At 40.6% G+C, this 21,731-nt stretch overlaps 1 protein-coding gene across 5 annotated transcripts in view; it reads right to left on the bottom strand.

The window, feature by feature from the left end:
* Positions 1–16,071, bottom strand: part of ESR2 (estrogen receptor 2) — a 40,855-nt gene extending 24,784 nt beyond the window's left edge. Inside the window, exons 1-4 of one of the 5 annotated variants that reach the window (XM_048308241.1) lie at positions 15,879–16,071; positions 5,694–8,682; positions 4,800–5,272; positions 474–649 (exon numbers count right to left, since the gene is read on the bottom strand). In XM_048308241.1, coding sequence (XP_048164198.1) covers positions 474–649; positions 4,800–5,272; positions 5,694–5,696 — 652 coding nt within the window. In that variant the 5' untranslated portion in view covers positions 5,697–8,682; positions 15,879–16,071. Of the gene's footprint in view, positions 1–473; positions 650–4,799; positions 9,113–15,878 lie in introns of those variants that run through there. The other 4 variants (XM_048308240.1, XM_048308242.1, XM_048308244.1 and 1 more) reach the window with 4 other exon arrangements.
* Positions 16,072–21,731: the final 5,660 nt, after the last annotated feature.

Raw genomic sequence — 21,731 nt, forward strand, 5'->3', positions numbered from 1 at the left:
TATTTTTCCATCCTACATAGTGTGTAGATATTGTGCACTGTGACTCAACAGCTCCAAGAAATAGACTCTTGTCAAGAAGAGCTTCTGCCAAGCAAAGTCTCCAGATAATTGCCTACTCTTACTGTGTCTATGAAAACTAATTCTCAATTACTACAGCTGAGCTGGGCCACAAACTCCCATCAGATTCACAGGTCTGCAGTGCCATCCCACCCAGGCCTTTGCTGCAGGACCTCACTGTGCTATGCATTCCACCTCTCCTCTACAGAAATCAATTGCTCACTCTGTAATGTTTCCAGATCTTGATAACATCAGAGCCAAAAGATAAAACTGTCAAATCATGTGTTGCTCTATTTTCAGCATGGAGCACCAGACACCAGGATTTCAGACCAACTCATTACTAGGTCAACTGCTGCAGCCCCTGCTCACATGAAACAATTTATTTAAGCAAAATTATCAAACCCTGTTTGTCCTACCTTGAATGCTTCTTTTAAAAAATGCTTTGCAGCCTTCACAGGACCAGACCCCATAGTGGTATCCTGAGGCATAGTCACTGCAGACTGCACAGAAGTGGGCATCCTTTTTTGAGCCAGGATTATTTGCAATTGGGCTTGTACAGTCATTGCCATTAGTTTTTCTTTTTAATGTTTCTCTGATAGAAAAGAAAAACATCTGTTACAAAAGAGGAAAATTTTAAACTGCACTGCAAAGAGTTCCATAATTTTTCATTGTCTTCTATTCTCTCTCTACAGAGTCTTCATGTTCCTCAACACAGGATAGTGTGAAACATAAAGCCTTTTCTGACAAGATAATTTAAAGCATGTAGTCTAATCCCAGTGATGACACACTAGAAAGATTTAAAATACGCAAAGGCATAAAACCAGACTGCTGTTCTATCAATCACATGAACCCTGGGTCTGATGGGTCTTGAAAAATTATTGGGAATGTGCAAGTCCAGGGATTTGTGAACCAAGGGGATTTTGCCTCTTGGGAGCTTCACATGGAAAAGGAGAACTCAGACAGCTCAGACTGACATGATAAATGCTACAATGAACAGAGCTGCAGTTGCTTTGTTCTGGTAGTAAGGCAAAATTACAACACACATCCATTCTCAAGTATTTCCTCCTTTACATGAAGCTTTATTCATTCAATGACATTCTGGAGACAAATAACTGAGATGTGAATCTCAGCCTACAAGATCAGCTCATGATGTTAGACAAAGTTTTCTGTTCAAGGCGACATCCCATGTTGATCACCCTAATGCTAAACGAAAAGAAGCCTGAATACAAGAAGAATGGGGAAACGCAACTAATAAAATACTTTCATACATTAAAAACTTGGTGCTCTATATAAATTAGTAAGATATACACATTCATGAAGTGTTGCAAATAATTCCAACATACAGGAACTACTCTTCATGACTGGATTAAAATTAAAACAGAATAAAACCATGAAAAAACAGCCAATTCCTGACACCAATGTCCTGTAAACAAACACAAGAGGAATGGAACTTAGATTATCAGTAACGTTTGGTTTAGGTATAGGAAGTACGTCCGTTGTATCCTTTTTATCTGGACCTCATTTTCTTGGTGATTTTTGCACGCTGTGCTTCCAGGGTCAATACAATTTCTAGACAGAGAGAAAACAGTGTTATGTGCAAACTCTCAGCAGCTCAGTGTTTGAGAAAAGGAATGGTACATAGCCAACTTACATGTAAACACTTAAGCACAGAGGCAGAACTTAGGAACTCTAGAATTTTCCTCATCCCACCTTCCAGAAGGATTAGGGAGAAGAAGAATCTCTTGGGATCAGACAGCAGGTAGCATGGTTTATGACTTCTACAGAACAAGGGCAAGTTTAAACAGAACAGTGGAAACATGCTAAAAGTGCTGTCAAAGAGGCTTTAACTAATATATTAAAAGTAGATTTTGTGCTGATTTCATGACAGGAGGTAAGGACAAACACACCCACATGCCAACTGAAAAACCATCAAGTTCATAAGTTTTTGAGGAGAACATGCTCCAATTTCCTGGTAAAAAATTTGGAAAGGAAGAAAAGGTGCTTCTCAGAGCAAATTTCAAAACAGAAAAATTAAGGTATTTGTTGTACAATTAAGTTCCTGAGAGATTTTTTAAAATGTCAATTCATTTAGATATGGCAGGGCAGAGGAGTGTTTAGGTGTTTAACAAGCTCGGTCTTTGATTAGACACACACCTCGTTAATGGGTTGGCTAATCACTGAGTTATTTCCCTCTCTGCCATGCTGGAAAGACCAGTGAGGGGGAAACTCTCCCCAAGAGCAAAGGGACTGTATCACACATGCCTAATATGCTGCTAATGCAAGGAGGGAAAAGCATTGCTAATCCTTCCTATCCCCCTGTATTTGGAAGCAAAAGTAATTTGGTGTTTCACATCAGCAAAAGAGATATATTTTTAAGCTTTATTTGGGAATCATTATCTGATTGTGAGGGTCAGAAAAGGCTCAAAATCAGCTGGAGAGGCTCTGAGTGACCGATTGATATGCTGTGGAGAGCAATGTTTAGTGCCCTCGATAAAGCACTGAGGTTATGGATGAAAATAAAGAAGAAGCACACACTGTAACATCTCGGTGAGGATTGTTGGTTTTTACCTCCCTGTCATGAAAAGTGTTTTTAAAAAGCACTTTTTCTTTCCTTGCTTAAAAGTTTAATGACAGCCACCCTGCACACATGGAAGCGGCAAGGCTTCCTCAGACTTGTGGCAAACAGCTTGCACGCAGCGGAACCATCTGGAACAAATTCCTCCTGTGGGCCAAACAGGATCACTCGTCTGTGACAGCTGCAGGCTCACACCAGGAGGCCCAAACCCCATCACTTTGTCAGTGCTGTCTGTGAGGACAACAGACCCTGCAAACAGTCAAGGCTTTCAGGTAAACATCCCATACCCCGAGAGTCTCCTGCTCCGACAGTGTTTCCACACAAAGGGCAGTCCAGAGAGGGCAGCCCACATGTGGGTAGAGACCCCATCCCAGCTGCTGTAGGACTGGGGCACACCAGGATGCTCAGCAGAGGAATGAGCTGCCAGGTCCTGCAGGTGAGCTGGAAGTGGCTGGATGGATGCCCACAATGCTCCTGCACCAAAGGATGCAGGAAAACAGGGGATGTAGCCTGGTGGCTACTGAGGAACCCCATGGTGAAAGATTTCTCTCTTTACACCTCCTAATACTCCTCTCTATTTTATGATCGTGGTTTCTATATTGAGGTGCTACCTTTCTAAAAAAGAACTAAGACTTCACTGAAAGCAGTAAGTCACTGATTTTCTCCTGGTCATCCTTCTACTCTGAGCAACCTGGTCTAGGGGAGGATGTCCCTGACCACAGCACGGGAGTTGAAACTAGATGGTCTTTAAGACCCCTTTCAATTCAAACCATACTGTGAAAAAGAGGTTATACTCCAGATTTTCTTGATTTCTCTTTAAGTTAGGTCATCATCAGCTGCAGGAGCAATAGTCCTTATATATCTATACAAATAGCTGATGATTTATTTATTTAAACTCCAGTGGGAGAGGTTTGGCTTCCCTTCTGTCTGTTGTAGAGAGGGCACTGCAGGGCATCAGACAGGGTGCTCTTGCTCCTGGGTTATTCCAGCTGCTGTCCCAACATCTGGACAGCTTGAAACACTAATGTTCCCAGGGCTGTCAAAGTTTTGGAACCTTAACCAAAGTGGAAAGAGTTTGGATGTTACCCCTGTTCACATCAAAGCTGTTCAGGAAATTCTTCTGAATGTAAGTGCTACCCAAAGAGTCTTTCCCAATCCACACACCTACACTGAAAGCATATTTGCACTCCAGAACTGCATAAAGCCCACCCCTTGCACAAGGAACGTGGGTAGTCTCAAAAATAGCACAAATCCTCTATTAACCATTGAACTAAAACTGTTGCCAGGACACACTATTTTTCATACTCCAAATGGCTGCTGAAGTTTAATAAGGGGGCCTATGAATAAACATACAGCTGCTGAAGCAGGAACAGCACCTGCACACCTTGAGCTTTTATCCATCCAGCAGGTGTTGTGCCCACAAACAGAGCAATTCCATCGGCTGATGATCCACATGCTGATTAGGGTTTGCAATACCAGTAAATGTGCAGAACAAGAATGTGTTTTTGCAAACAGAGTTTATTGTCAGCTGAAAATTTAGCCTGTGACTCTGCTGTTCACAACAACTTTACAGAGTCAGTTGGGAACAGCAGCAAGAAACAGAGTCAGGCTTTTTTTCACCTTTTAACGTGGTGCATGCTGCTGTGTGACTGTTCATACTAAAAGCAAAGAAAATATTTCCCTTGAATTTCAGGTTAACAAAAAGCCTTCACATCTATTAGAAGCAGTAAAAAGAATAATCTGGATAAAAAGGAATTCAAACAACATTGTATAAAAAGGCAAAAAGAGTGAACTTTTACCTCTCTCCCTCAAAAGGACTTAATCTGCCAGAGCAAAATTAATTTTATTACACAGAATAGTACCTAGAAGTCTTGAACTTTTGTTTATACACTGAACTTTTCCCACACTGAAGGTATTTGTAATGCTTTGTGTTGGTGTATAGTACTCTAAGGAGGTATTGAAAAAAAAAATCTCATTTCAGAAGTTACACTAAAAACAAACAAACAAACACCCCAGGACCGATTTGGTATATAGCGGAGCTTTTCTGGCATTGTTTTATTTTTCAGAGGGACCAACACATAAAATTCAAATGTAAAAAGAAAAGACTTGAGCTGAGGAAACTGTAGATAATGTTCAGCCAAGTTTTAAAGCAACAAGCAGCACTGACCTGCTCCCGGGCAGCACTGGCTCCATCGGTCGTGCCTCACACCACAGGCTCTTGGGCTGCTCTGCATACAGCAGTGAGGACTGGCAGTGCAGTGTCAGAGGGGACAGATGGCCAGGAGCAGACCACAGCGTGCTGGGGCTGGAGGTTTGCCTTGCAGTCATGCTCTCTGGATCCCCAAAATTGCTAGCAATGTTGTAATTCACCATAGCAGGGCTGCAGAATGCCATTGCAGAATATTCATGTCTGTTTTCCATGTAAGATGAGGGAATGTAGACTGGACTGTGTTCTGCTGTCAGCGTGGACTGATTGCAGCTGTAGGGAACTGGAGAGATGACACCAGCAGGTGAATTTTTAATTTCTGTTTTATTGCATCCAATATCCTGAAATGGCAGCAACTGAGAAAAGTCCTTGTGAGAAGACGTGCACAGGGACATTTTGAAGCAAGATTGAAGAGTGCTGTTTAAATATTCATCCTAAGATGATAAAGAATTTCAGAAAAAAAAATTAAAATGTTACAAAGCTCTGCATTAAGTCTTCTATAAAAGAATAAAGGAACCCATAAACCAAAAAACATAAAAATGTCTCGTTAAAACAGGCTACATACCAAATGCACTTAAATAATCAATGTACAAATTTACTACCTTTAAGAGAAAGAAACCTTTTTAGAATATCCTTAAATATAAAGGCTAAAACACACACAGAGTTCAGACTCCCTTAAAAAATAATAATAATTTTAAGAAGAAAACTATTTGAGGCCTGCCTGCAACAAAGATGAAGGCGACAACTTGGATCTTAATAGGAGTTACAACCAGGGTAAAACTGCTCTATATCAGAGGCAAAATCATCCCAAGACCCACAGCTATGGAGGAGAAATCAATTCCCATTATAACTCACCATCTTCTGCTGTAACTGCACTACAGTCTTCAGCCTTGTACTTCAGGGTGCTTCCCTTTTCCATCACAAACATGTCAGAGCAGGTATTTTGAAAACAGACATACACACACACATGCATATCCCCTATACCTTCCAAATCCAGAACTCCACTGCACGTCCCTCTACACAGAGGAGGAAGACAGGTAGTGGATGTCAGCAAGCAGTGGAACTTCATCTCTGAGAGGTCCCTGGATACGGCACCTCTGAACAGAGCCATCAGAAAAGTAGAAGTCATAAAATGCAGATACGTCCAAAGCTGACAACACAACTTGAGTGATTTCATAAGGTCCAGAAGTTTTTTAATTCCCTGCCACTCTCCATCCCCATCCCAACTACTCCCTGTCCTTTCTCCCATCTGACTCACTATCAAAAAAAGACCTTGAACTGCCCACAGTAAATACTCTTTGACAGATTTAGGGATTTAAGAGAGAAAAGAATTCTGAAAAGAAAAAAAAAAGCCCGCCAAAATTATCCTCTTAAGACAGATCTCTGTCCTAGAAGCATTATTTTACTGTGGCATTTTAAAACATTTTTTCTTTGTTCTTCACTAAGAGTTTCATCTGCAGTTCATTCCAGCTCTGAAGACAGACCTAGTTTGCAATTCAAAACAATTCTGTATCCAAAATAGCAAGTTCCAGCCCCATGAACTGATATTACAATGTACTTTTACATATTGTAATAAGATCTTAACATGAAAAACCACAGGATACCTAAACATTCACCCAGCTTTGCTATTCCACAAGTGGCCAAGGTATAGATGCTAAATGTTCTTACCTTTTTTTGCCTCACATGACCATAAAGCAAGATGATGAAGATTGAAGCACAGTTTTGTTGAAGTACCAGCAACCTCCCTGTCCCCAAAGTTCTCAGCCAGATGGCATTTCTAGTATGCCACCTTGGGGCATTGATATGTTTTTCTCCTCTAGGGTGAGGACTGAGAGGAGAAGCATTAACCAAAAAGGTAAGAAATAGTCTTTTTGACTAAAATGGATAGTTGAGAGTCCATCCTTCCTCCTCACTCTGCATCCTGGCAATGAAACTGAAGATAATATGTAGAAATAACCAGAAACTCATTTAAATCAGCTCCGGCACTTTAGACCCAGCTGCTGTTTTTTCCTTTGTGGGAAACAGGAAAATGAGATATCTCAGCAGCTGTTTGTGTCCAGCAGTTCTTGGACTGGAACTCCAGAGCAGTCAAAGCAGGGGATTCTGACCTCACTCCTCACACAACCTACACACTTCATCTGCCCCCACCAGATGCTTCACAGCCCCCTCTAGGAAAAAACAGGCATTGTGCAAACTTCACTGCAAAAAGAACACTGACAAACCCAAAGGCACTTTCACTCCCAGATTATGGGGTGGGTAATTTTTTAGAAGCAAATGATGGAACAAAAAAAATTATCTTAGGAGTATTTTCAGGGGTTACTACTAGTGGGCCCAGTGAGCACACTGGATTCAACACACATTTAAAGATTCAGTGTAAGCAAAGCTGTATTCCCCTTGCAATCTCAGAGGCTGCAGGTATTCAGGGTGAGCATGGACACTCTGCCAGAGGGTCTGGAATGTCCAACAAAAGCTGTCTGTGCTCACTTTGTCCCTCTGCCTCCTCTGGAAGGGTGCACAGTGGAGGGGAACCCCAAATCCTTCGGAGAGAAGGACATGAGCAGCATTACAGCAACATCGCTGTTACAGTCAGCCAGAGACATTCTGCTGTGGCAGCTTTTGCAGCAGGAAACTGGTTGTGTAGTTTCCCTCAGCATTTAGCAAATAAATGCCTGTACACTGTAGAAACAGAGAGAGAACACAGAGCTGCTACTACGAAATTTTATGAACAGAAATCAGCTGAGATTTGAGTAATGTTTTTCTGCAGAGGGAATCCACTGATGTGTGTGTGCAGGGTAACTGCCTGTTTAGCAGGAGGAGATATGGTCTCTAAAGGGCAACACACAGTATTTAGAAGCATACACAGAAGTTACCAGGAGCAAGAGTGAAGCTTGTTTTAGGGGTAGGAGTTCACACAAGCATAAGAAGTCAGTACAGCCTTCCTGAAAAACACACTGCTCATAACTTATTGACAAGAAAAGGAGACCCTGGGGTCTAGCAAGTTAAAGAAAACTGTACTCATGGTCTTCAGCAGGCTGTAATGCAGTGAAAAAATAACAGCATTGACTTGAGATAATTAACTTGGGTGGCAGAAATAGTTCAGCCACAGTAGACTATGGATCTACATGAGATCACATTGACCACGTTTCTTTACACCCAGAGAATTTAAAATGGGAAGCCCAGAGCCTCACAAATAAAGTGAAACTGCTGAAATTATCCATTGTTGCTCAGAAGGTCCTAAAAATTGGCTGCTGGACTCTGAAGTTGTGTATCATAAAGAAGGACTGAAGATTGAGGGAAACAAACCTCAGGATCTGAGCTTGCGAGAAAACAGACTCCACAAACAAAGAAGGAAGCACGACCACATTTAATACAAGGATTACAATAAGTAGTGCAATAGGCTAATAAATTTGTTCCATCCTGGTATAATGTCCTCATATTTTAAAGACTACTCATTAAACAGAAATGAACTACTTCCTAAAGTGAACTCCTGTCCCAACACTTCCTCTGAAGAAAGATTTTAAAAGCAAGATTCAATGATAAAATACATTTTTTAGATGCAGTCTATCAGCCCTGCACTAGATTTGTACCAGACACAGAAACAAAACAGGTGCCTATTATTTTTATACTCTGGTTTCCTGGGAGTCTGCAAATGTTTCAATCCACTGAAGTCAGTTTAGCTTAGCAAGATACTCAACAACTGAAATGCCATTACTAAGTAAACAACAGCCATTCTGGCCAGTTCCTTGAATAACACTTACCATTCACAAATCTAAGACATTACGGGCAGGATTCACTTCTGACATAAAACAGCTTCCTTTGTTCCAGTACTCAGAGGATGACACCACTATCCATGAGGATGTAGGGAAAAAAGGAATGTTATCAATGTTCTCCACCAAAAAAAAAAAAAAAAAAAAAAAAAAAAAAAAAAAAAAAAAAAAAAATCAGGTTTCTTGTCTTTGAATAATTCTACAACAACTGAATGTATCTTGAGAGCCACCATACAAGACATGCCCGATGAGACACAAGAACTGGTTTAGATGTCATAGTCAAACAGACACATGGGTAAATAATTAAGCCATCTGACGTATTTCAACAAACTCAAAAGCCACTTACTGCACATTACCTATACCAAATACCTCTTTAAAAGGCTTGTGTGAAAAAAGCTAGTTTGATTTTTGTTTGGGTTTTTTTTTTGTTTGTTTGTTTTAGTTTTGGAAAGTGGCAAAATAGGTAGAGAGGGCAGGGTGCCTGCTTGGGAACATAATACAATAGCTTTTCCTAGAAAAGTACAACACTTCAAAAAGCAAGGGAGTGATGGATGTTCTCAGGCACCCTTCCATCAGCATGCACCACAACATGCTTAGAATTTTATATATATTTTTAGTAAAGATCTTTTGCAATAGAGAATCAGATGACCATTTTCTGTGCTAGGCTTAAAATAAAGTGCAATCATTCTGCCTTTGGGTTTAATAGAGGTGATTCAGCAAGCATGCATTCCACCACCCCACAGCCAAAGATCCTCAGTCATCTTGCAGAGCATGCTATTAATATTCTGTTAAGTTACATTTTACACAACTCACTGCAATAATAAACTGAATCATCTTCTAGAAACATGATTATTAAAGGAAAGTCATTCCTGATGCATAAGGGCATACTTGTGCTTCAGGTTTTGTGAAAAACTTATTACTCATTAAACACAGCAGTGCCAGATATTGCCAACAGAAGGCAGACAAGTAAACAAGTCTATTATTGCCTGAGAAGGACTGGCTGCAACAAGTAGGGCAGAGAAATGGAAGCAAAATGCAAACACAGCTATCTGTCCAGACTTCAGATATTGTACTCATTCCTCCAAAATTAATAACCTGTCCTCAATGACACCAAGACCTTCTCTGAAGAAAACACTGCAGCTCTAAAGCACGCAGGAAAGAACACTTTGAAACAAGCAAAACGAGCACTCTTTAGCCTATGCTAGCCTTTGAGTTACTCAGGACACTGACAACTCCTAGATTATTCTAAACATTTCTAAATACATTTCAGGGCTGAATGAATATGACCTGGGGGCAGCAAAGGAACTGGATTTGTTCCACTAGAGGAATTCACGACTTCGGTCTTCTACCCCCTGAAGTGGAGTTCCAAAGACAAGAAATCCAGACTCTTTTTACAGAAAGCACACAAGTCACGACAAGAGATCACAGTCACAAGCCAGTGCAAAGGAAATTCCAGTAGAACATAGGAAAAATTCTCCACAGTGAGAATTAAGTACAGGAATAGGATACTCAGAAAGGCTGTGAAATCCCTATCTTTGGAGAGACTAAATAAAGACTCACTTTGAGCAGTGTGCTGGATTAGTTGCTCTCTAGATTTCCCTTCCCACCTTCCCATTACTGGAGGCATTCACAGCAGAGGAAATTCCATTTTACTTGTGCTGGAAAGAGTGAGGCATATAAAAGGATCATGGACACTGGCCAATTTGTCACCTTTGTTCAAGAAGGTGAGAGCTGTGGGTCCTGCCCGAAGACAACCAACATTCAACACTTCGTGATGCACAAAACCAGCTGCCTTGCATACACTACACGGTATTAGTTCAACAGAAGGTATCCATAAAATTGGAAAATATGTCCAGATCTCAGTTCAAACTAGAGTTAAGGTTGATTTACTAGCTTTTAACCTTTGAATTTGTAGACCATTAAAATATTACCAGACATGAGAGTAGATTTAAGCTTTCTACGATTTGCATCTCTAAAGTATGTTTCATAGACTTAGGGTTTCAGACACCAGAAATGAAAAGCCATTGTCCTGCTCAAGAATAAAAATGCAAACTGAGACACTTCAGCTCCTTTACTCTCCATGTAATTATTTCAAAGCACAGTGTGGACTTTTTGATCAAAATGAATATTTACATTTCAGCATGAAAATTTTAGTGTGTTCCATTAGAAAAGAAACATCTATTAAAACTATTACACAAGCAACAATTACAAGGATCTATCTGAGGATTTTGTAATCATGCTTCAATCCACAGCAGTATTGTGGCAGAAGACAGTACACAGAATTGCACCCTAGTCTGGTGGGAACCCCATTATTAAAAAAAACCATCTCCCTCTGATGCAAGAAAGGGTAGGGAAGAACAGCACAGGATTTACATTTTCATGGAGCTGGGATGTGCATCTGTATCCAGCATCTCTGAAGCACACTTGGGTCTCTCAGCACATACCAATTAATGAAGCTAATTCTAAAAAAATTATTCTTGTTTTGATTGCCAGACCATAGCTCTGTCCCAACAGCATGGAATACACCAGTGCCTTGGATCCTGGAGGAATTAATTCCTTCAATCACCATTTCTCTCAATGACAGTGTCCTAGAACAAATGTACATGTGCCTTCTTCCACTCCATTCCTTTCTGGTCATTTGCAAAGTGTGTCTTCATGGAGTCATAACTGAATCTCTGAACGGTTTGGGTTGGAAGGGACCTTAAAGATCACCTAGTTCCAACCCTCCCCCTTGCCATGGACACATTCCATGAGACCAGGCAGCTCAGAACTCAATCCAACCTGGCTTTGAACACTCCCAGGTATGAGGCATCCACAGCTTCTCTGGGCACCCTGGCTCACCACCCTCAGAGTAAAGAATTTCTTCCTAATATCCAATCTAAACCTTCTCTCTTTCAGTTTGAAGGCATTCCCCTTTGTCCTGTCACTACACATCCTCATAACAAGCCCCTCTCCAGTTCTCTTGGAGCTCCTTTAGGTACTGGAGCTTTCTCTTCTCCAGGCTAAACAGCCCCAACTCTCTCAGCCTGTGTTCATATGAGATGTGCTCCAGCCCTCTGATGAATTTCATGGCCTGCTCTGGACTCACTGAATCTTATGTTCTTCATCCTTCTTATGTTGAGGGTCCCAGAGATGGATGCAGCACTCCAGGTGGGCTTTCACAAGGGCAGAGAAGAGACTGCACCACAGGGCTTGGTGCTGTCAGCAAACTTGCTGAGGGGGCCCTAGATCCCACGGCCCACATCACCAACAAAGGTGTTAGATAATTCTAGCCTGCTGAGAAGCAGAGTGCCACACTCAATCCTCTGCCCTCAACAAGGGAAAAAACATATGGATAAAATACCTCATTTTGCCCAGTAGAACTTTTACACAGCTTGGAGGGTTACTGAAAAACTGTCTCTTGTTATTGGCAGGGTATAGACATGAGCTGGCACAGGAGCTGAGATTTTTTGACTCAAGTCAAGTTCCTTCTCTTTACTCTTACAACAAATCCACATCTCTTGTATTATAAATACATCGGGGACTGAAAATTCCACCTTATTTATTCCCTTTTCCACAGCAGTTTCCCCACTCAGGTCTGTGAGGATATACAGCAGCATGCAGAGAGCAGAGCCTGCAGCAATGCACTCATGCCAGACAGAAATTTGAGGAAAGGGACTGTGGCTAAAAAAGTCAGTATGTGAAGCAAAACAAGTAAATCAGGCAATAGGGATAGAACAGGAATCGAAAATTCCTACACTCTCAGGGGAGATACTGTCTTGTTTTCTGATGAAAGCAGAGAGACTTTCCCTGGCAGCAGCTGTCCCTCACTAGGCATAAAGGTGTGTGATAAGATTAAAAGTCCTTTGGCCAATGGACAAAAGAGTAAAGTCATTACTGCCCCTAAAACCTGCCCCCTGGCAGTCTATAGCCAACAAGTCTGATGTTGGGTAGACAAGTGGGACACACCCCTAAATGATGTGAACTCATTTATTTCTGCAGTTCACGCTCTACCACCCTGGCAGATCTGACCTGCCATAGCTCCAAAAGGCAGGGTGGGAGTTTCTGTTTGGCACATACGTCAGGAAATGCAGGATTCATTGCTCCTGGCTAAGCAGACATGAGGCATTTACTTTCCCTTGAGCATGCCATGCCTCAGGCTCCTTAAATGACCTCTTGTTTTTCGAGGCTGAGAAGCAGTGCTGATAACCAGAGCTGTCTTTAGCAAAAGAAAACCTTCCTTGCAGAAATGTTGTCAGGGAACAATTTTTTCAGATCTCAGTGACCTAAAGAGTGAAGAAATATCAGTGGACTTTTTCCTGTCAGACCAATTTGCAGTATGCCTTATTCCACTTTCTCCTCCCCCAAATAAAATGGTGTTATTTACTGTGGGTTTTTTCCAGACAGCCTCTTTACTATGCAAATGATTCATGCTATAGGATTAATTTAGGTAGCCAAAGAGTAAATTAAAAAAGTGTAAAACTTTTGTCTTTTTAGTCATAAAACTTGAATAAGCAATCTTTTCTATAATGGTATAGAAATGAAATCTATGTGTGAATATGTACAAAATACAGAACTCATTTGGCTGCTTTTCTGATTTTAGCTGTAGTAAATTGATTTTCTTACTGAAATTTCTGTAAAAGACTATTCCAATTGTATTAATTTTGTTTTGCATCTTCACATTAACAGCAAATTCAAGACCAAATATCTTTGTCTCTGCAATTTTATTTTAACTTCTTTAAAATGAAGGTTTTTTTCGATGCTGATTTTTGATACCTGATTTTTGATGACTTAAAAGACTTACAGGCACCTAATAAATGAGTCATTATGCCTTTACTTTTTCTCCACCATCACTAATTCACTGAAAGAGCACTGAAACCAAGGCATTGCTTATTCTTGCCTTTCAAGCCATGAAACACTCTTATAATGCTGCATGAAATCCCAGGTCTGACATGTTTAACACCATCCACAGGTAACAAAAGTTTGTGTATATGTTTTAGTCCCTTAAACAGAGGAAGCTGTTCTAGATTTATCTCATCATTAACCTAGACATGAAAACCTGCCTTTTATTGTGAGTAAAATCCTGTCTCAGCTGAGTCAGTCAGAATTTTGTTTATGGTTCTCACAGAGGGACATTTGTCTAACATACTAATTAAGACAAAACTGTATTGTCCTAGTCTTATTAAAATGAAATCTGAGAAATTATCCTGGGTTTTCTGCTTGTTGAGCTTTTTATGTCCTGTCTCTCAAGGAATGGACCAGCAAACTCTTTCATGTGAATATTTCTTGCTGCTAGCAAAAGCATGCTGCAGATAATTGAAGAAAAACACAGTAAAATAGTGGATATAAAATCTGGTCAGCCCCCTGGGTCACCATCCCTTGTCACTGTAATCTCTTTGCTACTTTCACCTTTAAGCCAATATTCAAGAACCAGAACTAAAACTAAGAGTATTTAAAGAGATCATATACTAAGTGGATTTGTAGTTGTTTTAATTAATATATTTTAATCCGTTCTTTATCAGAACATCATTATAGACACTCACACTGTCTGACTTATTGAAGACAATTCTGCAGTAGCAACATTTTAAGAACACCTCTAAAACTATGAGAGCATTTTATTCCTGTGATATTTAAAGTTTTTCAGGTTATCAGCCAATAAGTTCTCAAGGATATAAAATAGTTTGTGTGTTTCCACTTTCTCCAGCAATACTTGAAGCTCTCCATTTACTGATTCTCATTTGCAGCACTGAAGACACAAACTGCAAAGATGCATCAGATTTGCTCCATCCCTTTAGGTCCAAAATTAATATTGTTATTTCTCCTTTAAAAGCCTGAGGAAGCTCAGCTGTTCACTTACACAGACACAGAGTTACCAGCCTGAGAATGAAGACACTACAGGTGTTTTCCACTAATGCTGCGTTACAGTCACTGTGTCTGCCAAGTATGAGCTACATCTTATTTAAAAAGGTGCAGCAAAGTTCAGAAAGGAAAGCAAAAAGAAGGACAGCCAAAGAGGAGTGATTCTATTCTTGAACTTGGACCACAAACAGAAAGAAGGATTTTAATAAAGTTCTCAAATAGCAAATAGAAGTTCTAAAGCTTTAAATCAGAAATACAACCTGTATTTGTTGCTTCAGTAAAAGCACTGGTCTTAGAATTCTCCCCCTCTTGTGGGGGCAACAGATGAGCAGGGAATTTCAAGGATATAGATGAGGAAACACATTGCTGGTAACACTGAGCACATCAGAAGCAAATGGTAAATGAGTTTATGTTCAAAAGCAGTTCCTCATGCAACCCATAATCATATCAAAACTTTCTCTACACACAAATGGTAATTGTGCATCATTCTCCGTATGACAAGGCTGAACCCCTTCCCAGAAAGAAATAGCACATTTACCAACCATTCCAAGGGATAAACTGCACAATTTGCTGTTTACCCCATCCTCTCTCCAGACTGAAATTTATTTTCTCTAATAAAACCTTGGTTATAAAGCATCCAAGATTAAAGACCAGATCATTCTTGCCATTGCTAGCCAAAAGTCTTTTATGAGCATTCAGGCAAAGGTTCTGACGGGTTTGATGAAGATTTACACATGTGCTGCCCAATCTTTAGTTATTGTTAAATAAACATTTTAGCAGTACCAAAAGCAAACTTAAAAAACACACTCGTATCTCATAGTCTAATTAGGAAGATCCTTCTTAAAGCCGAAGATCTTATTAAAAGAGTGTAAATCACCGACTTCCATGGGAAAACTACTTCGGAACTGTAAGAAAAAAACCTGAGACATTTATCAGTGAGAGACTTGGAATTTCAAAAGTCAAGTCAATGAGAAGATCTACAGTAACCCCAATTTGCTTTGGATCAGGTTATACGAATTACTATGATGCTAGGAAGAGGCATTTACCTTTTATTAATATATTTACCTGTGGAATTTCCCAAAAATCTTAAAAAACCAATCTCCTAATGTATGTTCCAAAATACTCCTGCTCTCAGTGCAGCAATCCTATTCTAATAAGATTCTTAAGCCAAAGACCTAAAGTATAGCAAACTTCCATCATTTTCTCTGTATCCACAAATACTTAAAAAAACCCAAGGTTATTGAAAAATCACTTAATCTGCATAAACTGTTAGACTTTAAGAACAAATTTATACTGGAACCAAAATTAAAACTGTCGATAATTTAACTATCTCATTTCACTCACAGAGGCTATTGTTCATAAATCCAGAGACTATCAATTGCAGAGCTTTGGCAACATTTACAATAATAAATATTTCATTCAATATAGCACATACCTGATTGACACTGAATAGGGTTTCTGCTCTTTATAAATGCTCTGACAGCATTACATGTCAGCAAGATTTTCTCCTAGCAATTCTGGATTTGTTTTCCTTCTTTCCTTTATCTCTGATTCTAAAGCAGCTGTGCCCACCACCACTTAGTCATCAGATCTCAAATAGAAATCTTTCCAAAGCAATGTGGTGCCTGCTCATCAGTGCAAGGTTTCAGGGATACTATCAGTGTTTCCTTTCCCTGTGAAGGCAAGACCTAAACAGAAGTTTCTCCTCCTCCTTTCTGACATAACAAGCCTCTGAATTTGTCGTTCACTGCAGTCAAGGCTCTTACATGATGGAATCATTTTATAAGCCATTCTCATATGCAGCACAGAAATCTGAAGGTTAATTAACCAGCAATTTCCAGCACCAAACACTGAGGTTTCTAAAAGGCTAAATCAAATTTTTTCTATCTTTGTCACAGAAAAACCTGAAACATAATTAACATTTGCTCTGAAGCAGAAATGTACTCATCTTAGACATTTTGGGCAGCACAATAAATAAACTCCTTTGGCATTGTTTTTTTAAATACCAGATGCATAAACACAGATGATGGGGTGTTTCTTCTTCTTTAATGTAACTACATTCATTTTCAAGAGAAGAAAATTAACTGGAACCCACTTGGGGTATTATCTTTGTTTTACTGTATGTTATGGTTTAACCCCAGCCTGCAACTAAGCACTACACAGCCACTCACACACTTCCCCTCAGTGAGATGGGGGAGAGAATTGGAAGAGTAAAGTGAGAAAACTCGTGGGTTGAAATAAAAACAGTTGAAAAGGTAAGGCAAAAGTCTCCCACACAAGCAAAGCAAAACAAGAAATTCATTCATCACTTCCCATGGGCAGGTAGGAAAGGAGGGCTACATCACATCTAACAGTGACTGGGGAAGACAAATGCCATCATTCCTAATGTCCCCCTGCTTCCTTCTTCTTACCCCAGTTTTATAGGCTGAGCATGACACCCTGTGGTCTGGAATACACCTTTGGTCAGCTGTTCTAGCTGTGTCCCTTCCCAGCTTCCTGTGCAGCCCGTTTCCTCACTGATGGGGTGTTGAGAAGCTTGGATTCTGTGTTAGCACTGTTCAGTGATAATAAAATCATCCCTCAGTTATCAAGACTCTTTCCAGCAAAAATCCAAAACACAGCCCCATATTAGCTACTATGAAGAAAATTAACTCCACCCCAGCCCAAACCACCGCATTCTCCACTTCCCATCCCATCCCATTTACATCATGCTCAGGTCCTACACATCATCATTACCCATCCTCATTCCCATTGTTTGATCTATTTCATAGATAACATTCCCTTAGTCTATGGACCACCCCTGTGAAATGTCTGTAAAACTTCCATAAATGACCACAAGTGTCCACAAAATGCCCAATGGGTTTATTTAGCCCATGAGTTTGAGCTCCATCTGTTATGGTGATCACTCAGGACGTGAGAGGTGCTGTGTTGTGTGGAGTTATCAGACACCAAAGGCAGCTCAGGTCGGGTGTTTGCTGCAATTACAAGGATTGTCCATGGCTTCTGGTGGCTCTGGCTATAGCAATTCCCATAACAAGCAACTCAAGTCTTGGGTTACAAAAATGTAAAGGTATTTCCACTACCATCTCCACTCCTGATCCCTTTGAGTGAGGTTTTATGATTTAACATTGCAATGGACTCCTCCCTTCGTTCCTGCTCCAGCTTGCACTTATCCACAAGCTGCAGTCACTTGGGGTTGGACCTGCTCCAAGCAGAAGTGCTCCAGCATGACTTCATGCACAGCCACTGATGCTTCAAGACATCCCTTCTCCAGTGTGGATGCATCTTTGGGCCACAGTCCCTTCACAGGTGCAGCTACTGTGGCACAGACATAACCACGGCCACAGGTGCTTTGAAAGGACCTGCTCTGGCAAGGGCTTATCCATGGCCATGGCCACTTTGGAGTGTCCTGCTCCCAAGTGGACTCATCCATAGGTCACTGTCCCTTTGACTTGAGCTCACATTGGAGTTCCAGCCTGTCCAGTGCAGCAGCAGCACAGGGACAGTGGTGATGGCCCCATCACCTGCCAGCCCAGGGGCATTGCTGTGGCCATTCCCAGGATATTCCCAGGCAATGCAGAGGGAGGCAATCACCACCTCGGCACTACAGCAGCAGCCAGGGCACAGAGCAGCCACTAATGAGCACCAGATGCTAATACATGGTCAGGCAAGTGAGCCAAATCAATAGCTAAACAGCATTGACAGCTATAAATTCAATTTAGCACATCCCAACACTGCCCAGCTGCTCACTCCCTCCTCCCTGGTGGGATTGGGGAGCAAATCAGAAGGGTAAAAGTGGGAAAACTTGTGGGTTGAGATAAAGACAGTTGAATAGGCAAAGCAAAACCCATACACACAAGCAAAGCAAAACAAGGAATTCATTCATCACTTCCCATGGGCAGGCGTTCATTACGTGTAACAGTGAGTGTAGAAGAAAAACACATCACTGCAAACATCCCCCTTCCTTCTCCTTCCTCAGCTTTATATGCAGAGCATGACACCATATGGTCTGGAATATCCTTTTGGTCACTTGGGGTCAGCTCTCCCTGCTCTGTCTCCTCCTAGTTTCTCCCACATCCCCAGGCCACTCACTGCTGGAGTGAGAAGCAGGAAAGCCCTTTAGGCTGTGCAGTGAAAAACCTCTTCTCAACAAGAACTGAAACATCCATAAATTATCAGCACAAATTGTGTTTCCAGCACAAATTCAAAGCATAGCCCATGCTAGCTGTTATGAAGAAAAATAGCTCTACCCCAGCCAAAACCAGTGTACTGAGTTAGCATTTATGAAAAGACCCACACAGAACCAAACCAAACAAACACAAAACCAAAAGCAAACAAACAAAAAAATGATAACAATTGAACACAGGCAGCAAGGTCCATTTCTCATTTATCCATTGCCATGTCTTTCAAAATGCCTGATTAGTGGCAGAGCATTAATCTAATTTACTCAAGAGAAATTAACATGCTTATAAATTTGCTTGGATAAAGCCTCACGGTATTCATCCTTGGATTTTGGACCCCAAAACACCTTCAAGTCTATACAACTTTCCAAAACTACTTGTCAGAATTAGGAGGTGAAACAGCTCTGCCCCCTTTGCTATCAACAGCTTCTCTGCCAGCACAGCCAGGACCAAACCAAGCTAATGTTATTGTCCACTCAATCAGCCCTTCCTATGATGACTTTATGCTAATGCAATTTTTCTCAGTATCAGATTTGTCTCTACCTTGTTTCTCTGTGCTTTCCTTTAGCCTCCTTGTCTCCTGTCATTACTATTTTGCAAGTCCAAACACTGCTGCTTTTAATTTGAAATTCCTTTTGTTTTAACAGATAAAGCCTTTTGCAAGCTACAGGGTATTTAAATGCCAGTGCTTTTTGATGATTAGTTCTTATATGGAGTGTGACCTGTGTCTATGCAATCCTATTTATGTCTAAGGACAAGGTCATGTTCCCTGCCACACTCAGGGCTAATGGAACAGATAATAAAGGTTTTCTGCTAAACACTATAGAAGTGCACCTTAGTTTTTTGCACATGTAAGGGCTGCATTCCCCTCACATCCTGACATAGCCCCTGAACAATCTGTACCAGACCCTGGTTCTGCAAGTCTTTTACTCTAAATACCTGGGTACCAAATAAGCAATGGGAGCAGCTTATTTGCAGCAGAAGTGGTTACCTGTGGATTGTATCTTTCCTCTCCATTCAGATCCTCACTCAGTCAGGAGCCACAGCTATTTTGGGTAATATAAACAAAACCCTGCAATCAAGGAAAATTTAGATTGTTTTAAAGATTTTATGTGTTAGATAACCAAATGGAACAAAGAGTAACTAGATAAGTGATCAGAACAGGTTGGCAGCAGACAAAGAAAAATAAGTCAAGTTCTCTTCTCTCTTTTATATATATATATATAATGTAAATTAATATTTTCTAAAACAATATAAAATGAAGGCCTTTGATTAATGTATTACCCACTTAGGGGTTTTTTTTGGGGGGGGGGGGGAGTTGTCAACATAGGAGTTTCCACACATAGAAAGGGAGGATAAGACTCCAAGCTGCAGCAGTCTGTAAGTGGAGCAGCACCCGCCTAGCAGACATGGGGAACAGCTACAAGGAGCCTTGAGGCAATACACAAGAAAAAAATAATCCAAATCAGATGTAGTTCAGGATGTTATACTCCCCTGTGTGTCCAAGTGCATGAAGGAAAATACATTAGTGCCAACAGATTCAAAAAGCAGTTCCTTTAGACAAAGGTGGCATAGAGAATAAATTGGGTAAATTTACCTGTTGGGTAACACAGGCCCATCCCTGATGACTGTCTTGTCCCACACAGAAAAAGTTACTTATGTCATTATCACCTAAAATTACTGAAGGCTGAGCAGTTCCTGGGACCACAGCATATATTGTGCCCATTTCTATAGTGTGTACTGTCCATAAAATCCCCAGAAAATCAGTAAGTTTTCTCCTCAGCACCCCCACTATATTTAGCACCCCAGTCTCATGACAGTCACGACTTGGCTGTCCAGCAAATTCACACTATATAAGTAATTTGAAGAGTGGCTTAACTTGAGGATTCACCTAACAAAGAATATTTTTACCACCTCTCACAAGTTTTAGAGGTGTTATAGTAAAAGGATCACTCTGAAGGAGGAGTGAAGAAGCAGGGCCAGGGTAGAAATGCAGAAAGAATCTTCTTGGACACTGTTCATCAGTGGTTACAGGTTCTTACATACCTCATTAAATTGCTGTGGCATTCTCTTCAGGACACTTGCTGATAGCTGTAAAAAAGCTCCACATTTATCTCGCATATAAATAAAATGATGCAGATTTTAAGAAAAAAGAAGAATGTAATATTAAATTTGCAGAAATAAATAACACAGTTATGCCTAAAAGAATTTGAAGGAAACTACCCATCCCTGTGTTATCTTGTGCAAAGGTATATTCTTCTCGTCCCCTGTGAGTACCCAGTGGGTGAATACCTTGCTTTGCTACCACAGCTTCTACCCCAGTACCACACAGAAGAAAACAACTAAAGTTTTAATTTCTTTAAATATTAAATTATTGCAACATTCATTAGGATTGAAGATTGCTGCAGTATTTTATTCTCTTTTCAATTAGTTGCAGTCTTGGCAGGACAGAGCTAAAGGTAAAGGCTGAAAGTCACTGGCTGAGAATGTGGAACTTGTGTTTCCTGATTCTGTGCAAGAGAGAACTTTCTCTTCCTCCAATTTACCTCATCAAATACACATTCAACAGAGGTAATTTTGAATTCAAGCTGGCTTTTAAATGTAGAAAACCTGGGTTTCCAGAGACTCAACATCTATATAAATCATATATGAAAAAACCAGCAGTCTGTGTATCACACACATAGTATAGGATATTACTAAATAGGAGGCTTGGTCACTTGGGTCCAAAGGATTTCCCCCACTGCCACAGCTCAAACTCCCTTCTGCCCTCTGTTATGTCTTTCCAGATACAGCTCCTAGCCATGGCTCATGGCTTTACAGCAGATTCTTCTGTCTTCCCTTGGTCTCCTTGGCCCTGAATATACTGCTAGAGTAGGACCTGTATGCAGACACATTAGTCCTGAAGTAGCAATTAAACTAATACATTAAACTATTATAAATAAATATTGCTTTTCTTCTGAGTTCCTAGCTTACTGGGAGGTGTTACGAAGGAGGTAACTCTGCTTCCCCAAAACCAAACCTGGTTTCTCCAGCCTTTCTGCTGAGAAGTTGGTGCATAGAGATGACAGAAATGAAGCCCTTTCATATAAACACTTCAAACCTAAGCT

The sequence above is a fragment of the Corvus hawaiiensis genome, chromosome 6, assembly GCF_020740725.1.
Source record: "Corvus hawaiiensis isolate bCorHaw1 chromosome 6, bCorHaw1.pri.cur, whole genome shotgun sequence".
Classification (NCBI taxonomy): domain Eukaryota; kingdom Metazoa; phylum Chordata; class Aves; order Passeriformes; family Corvidae; genus Corvus; species Corvus hawaiiensis.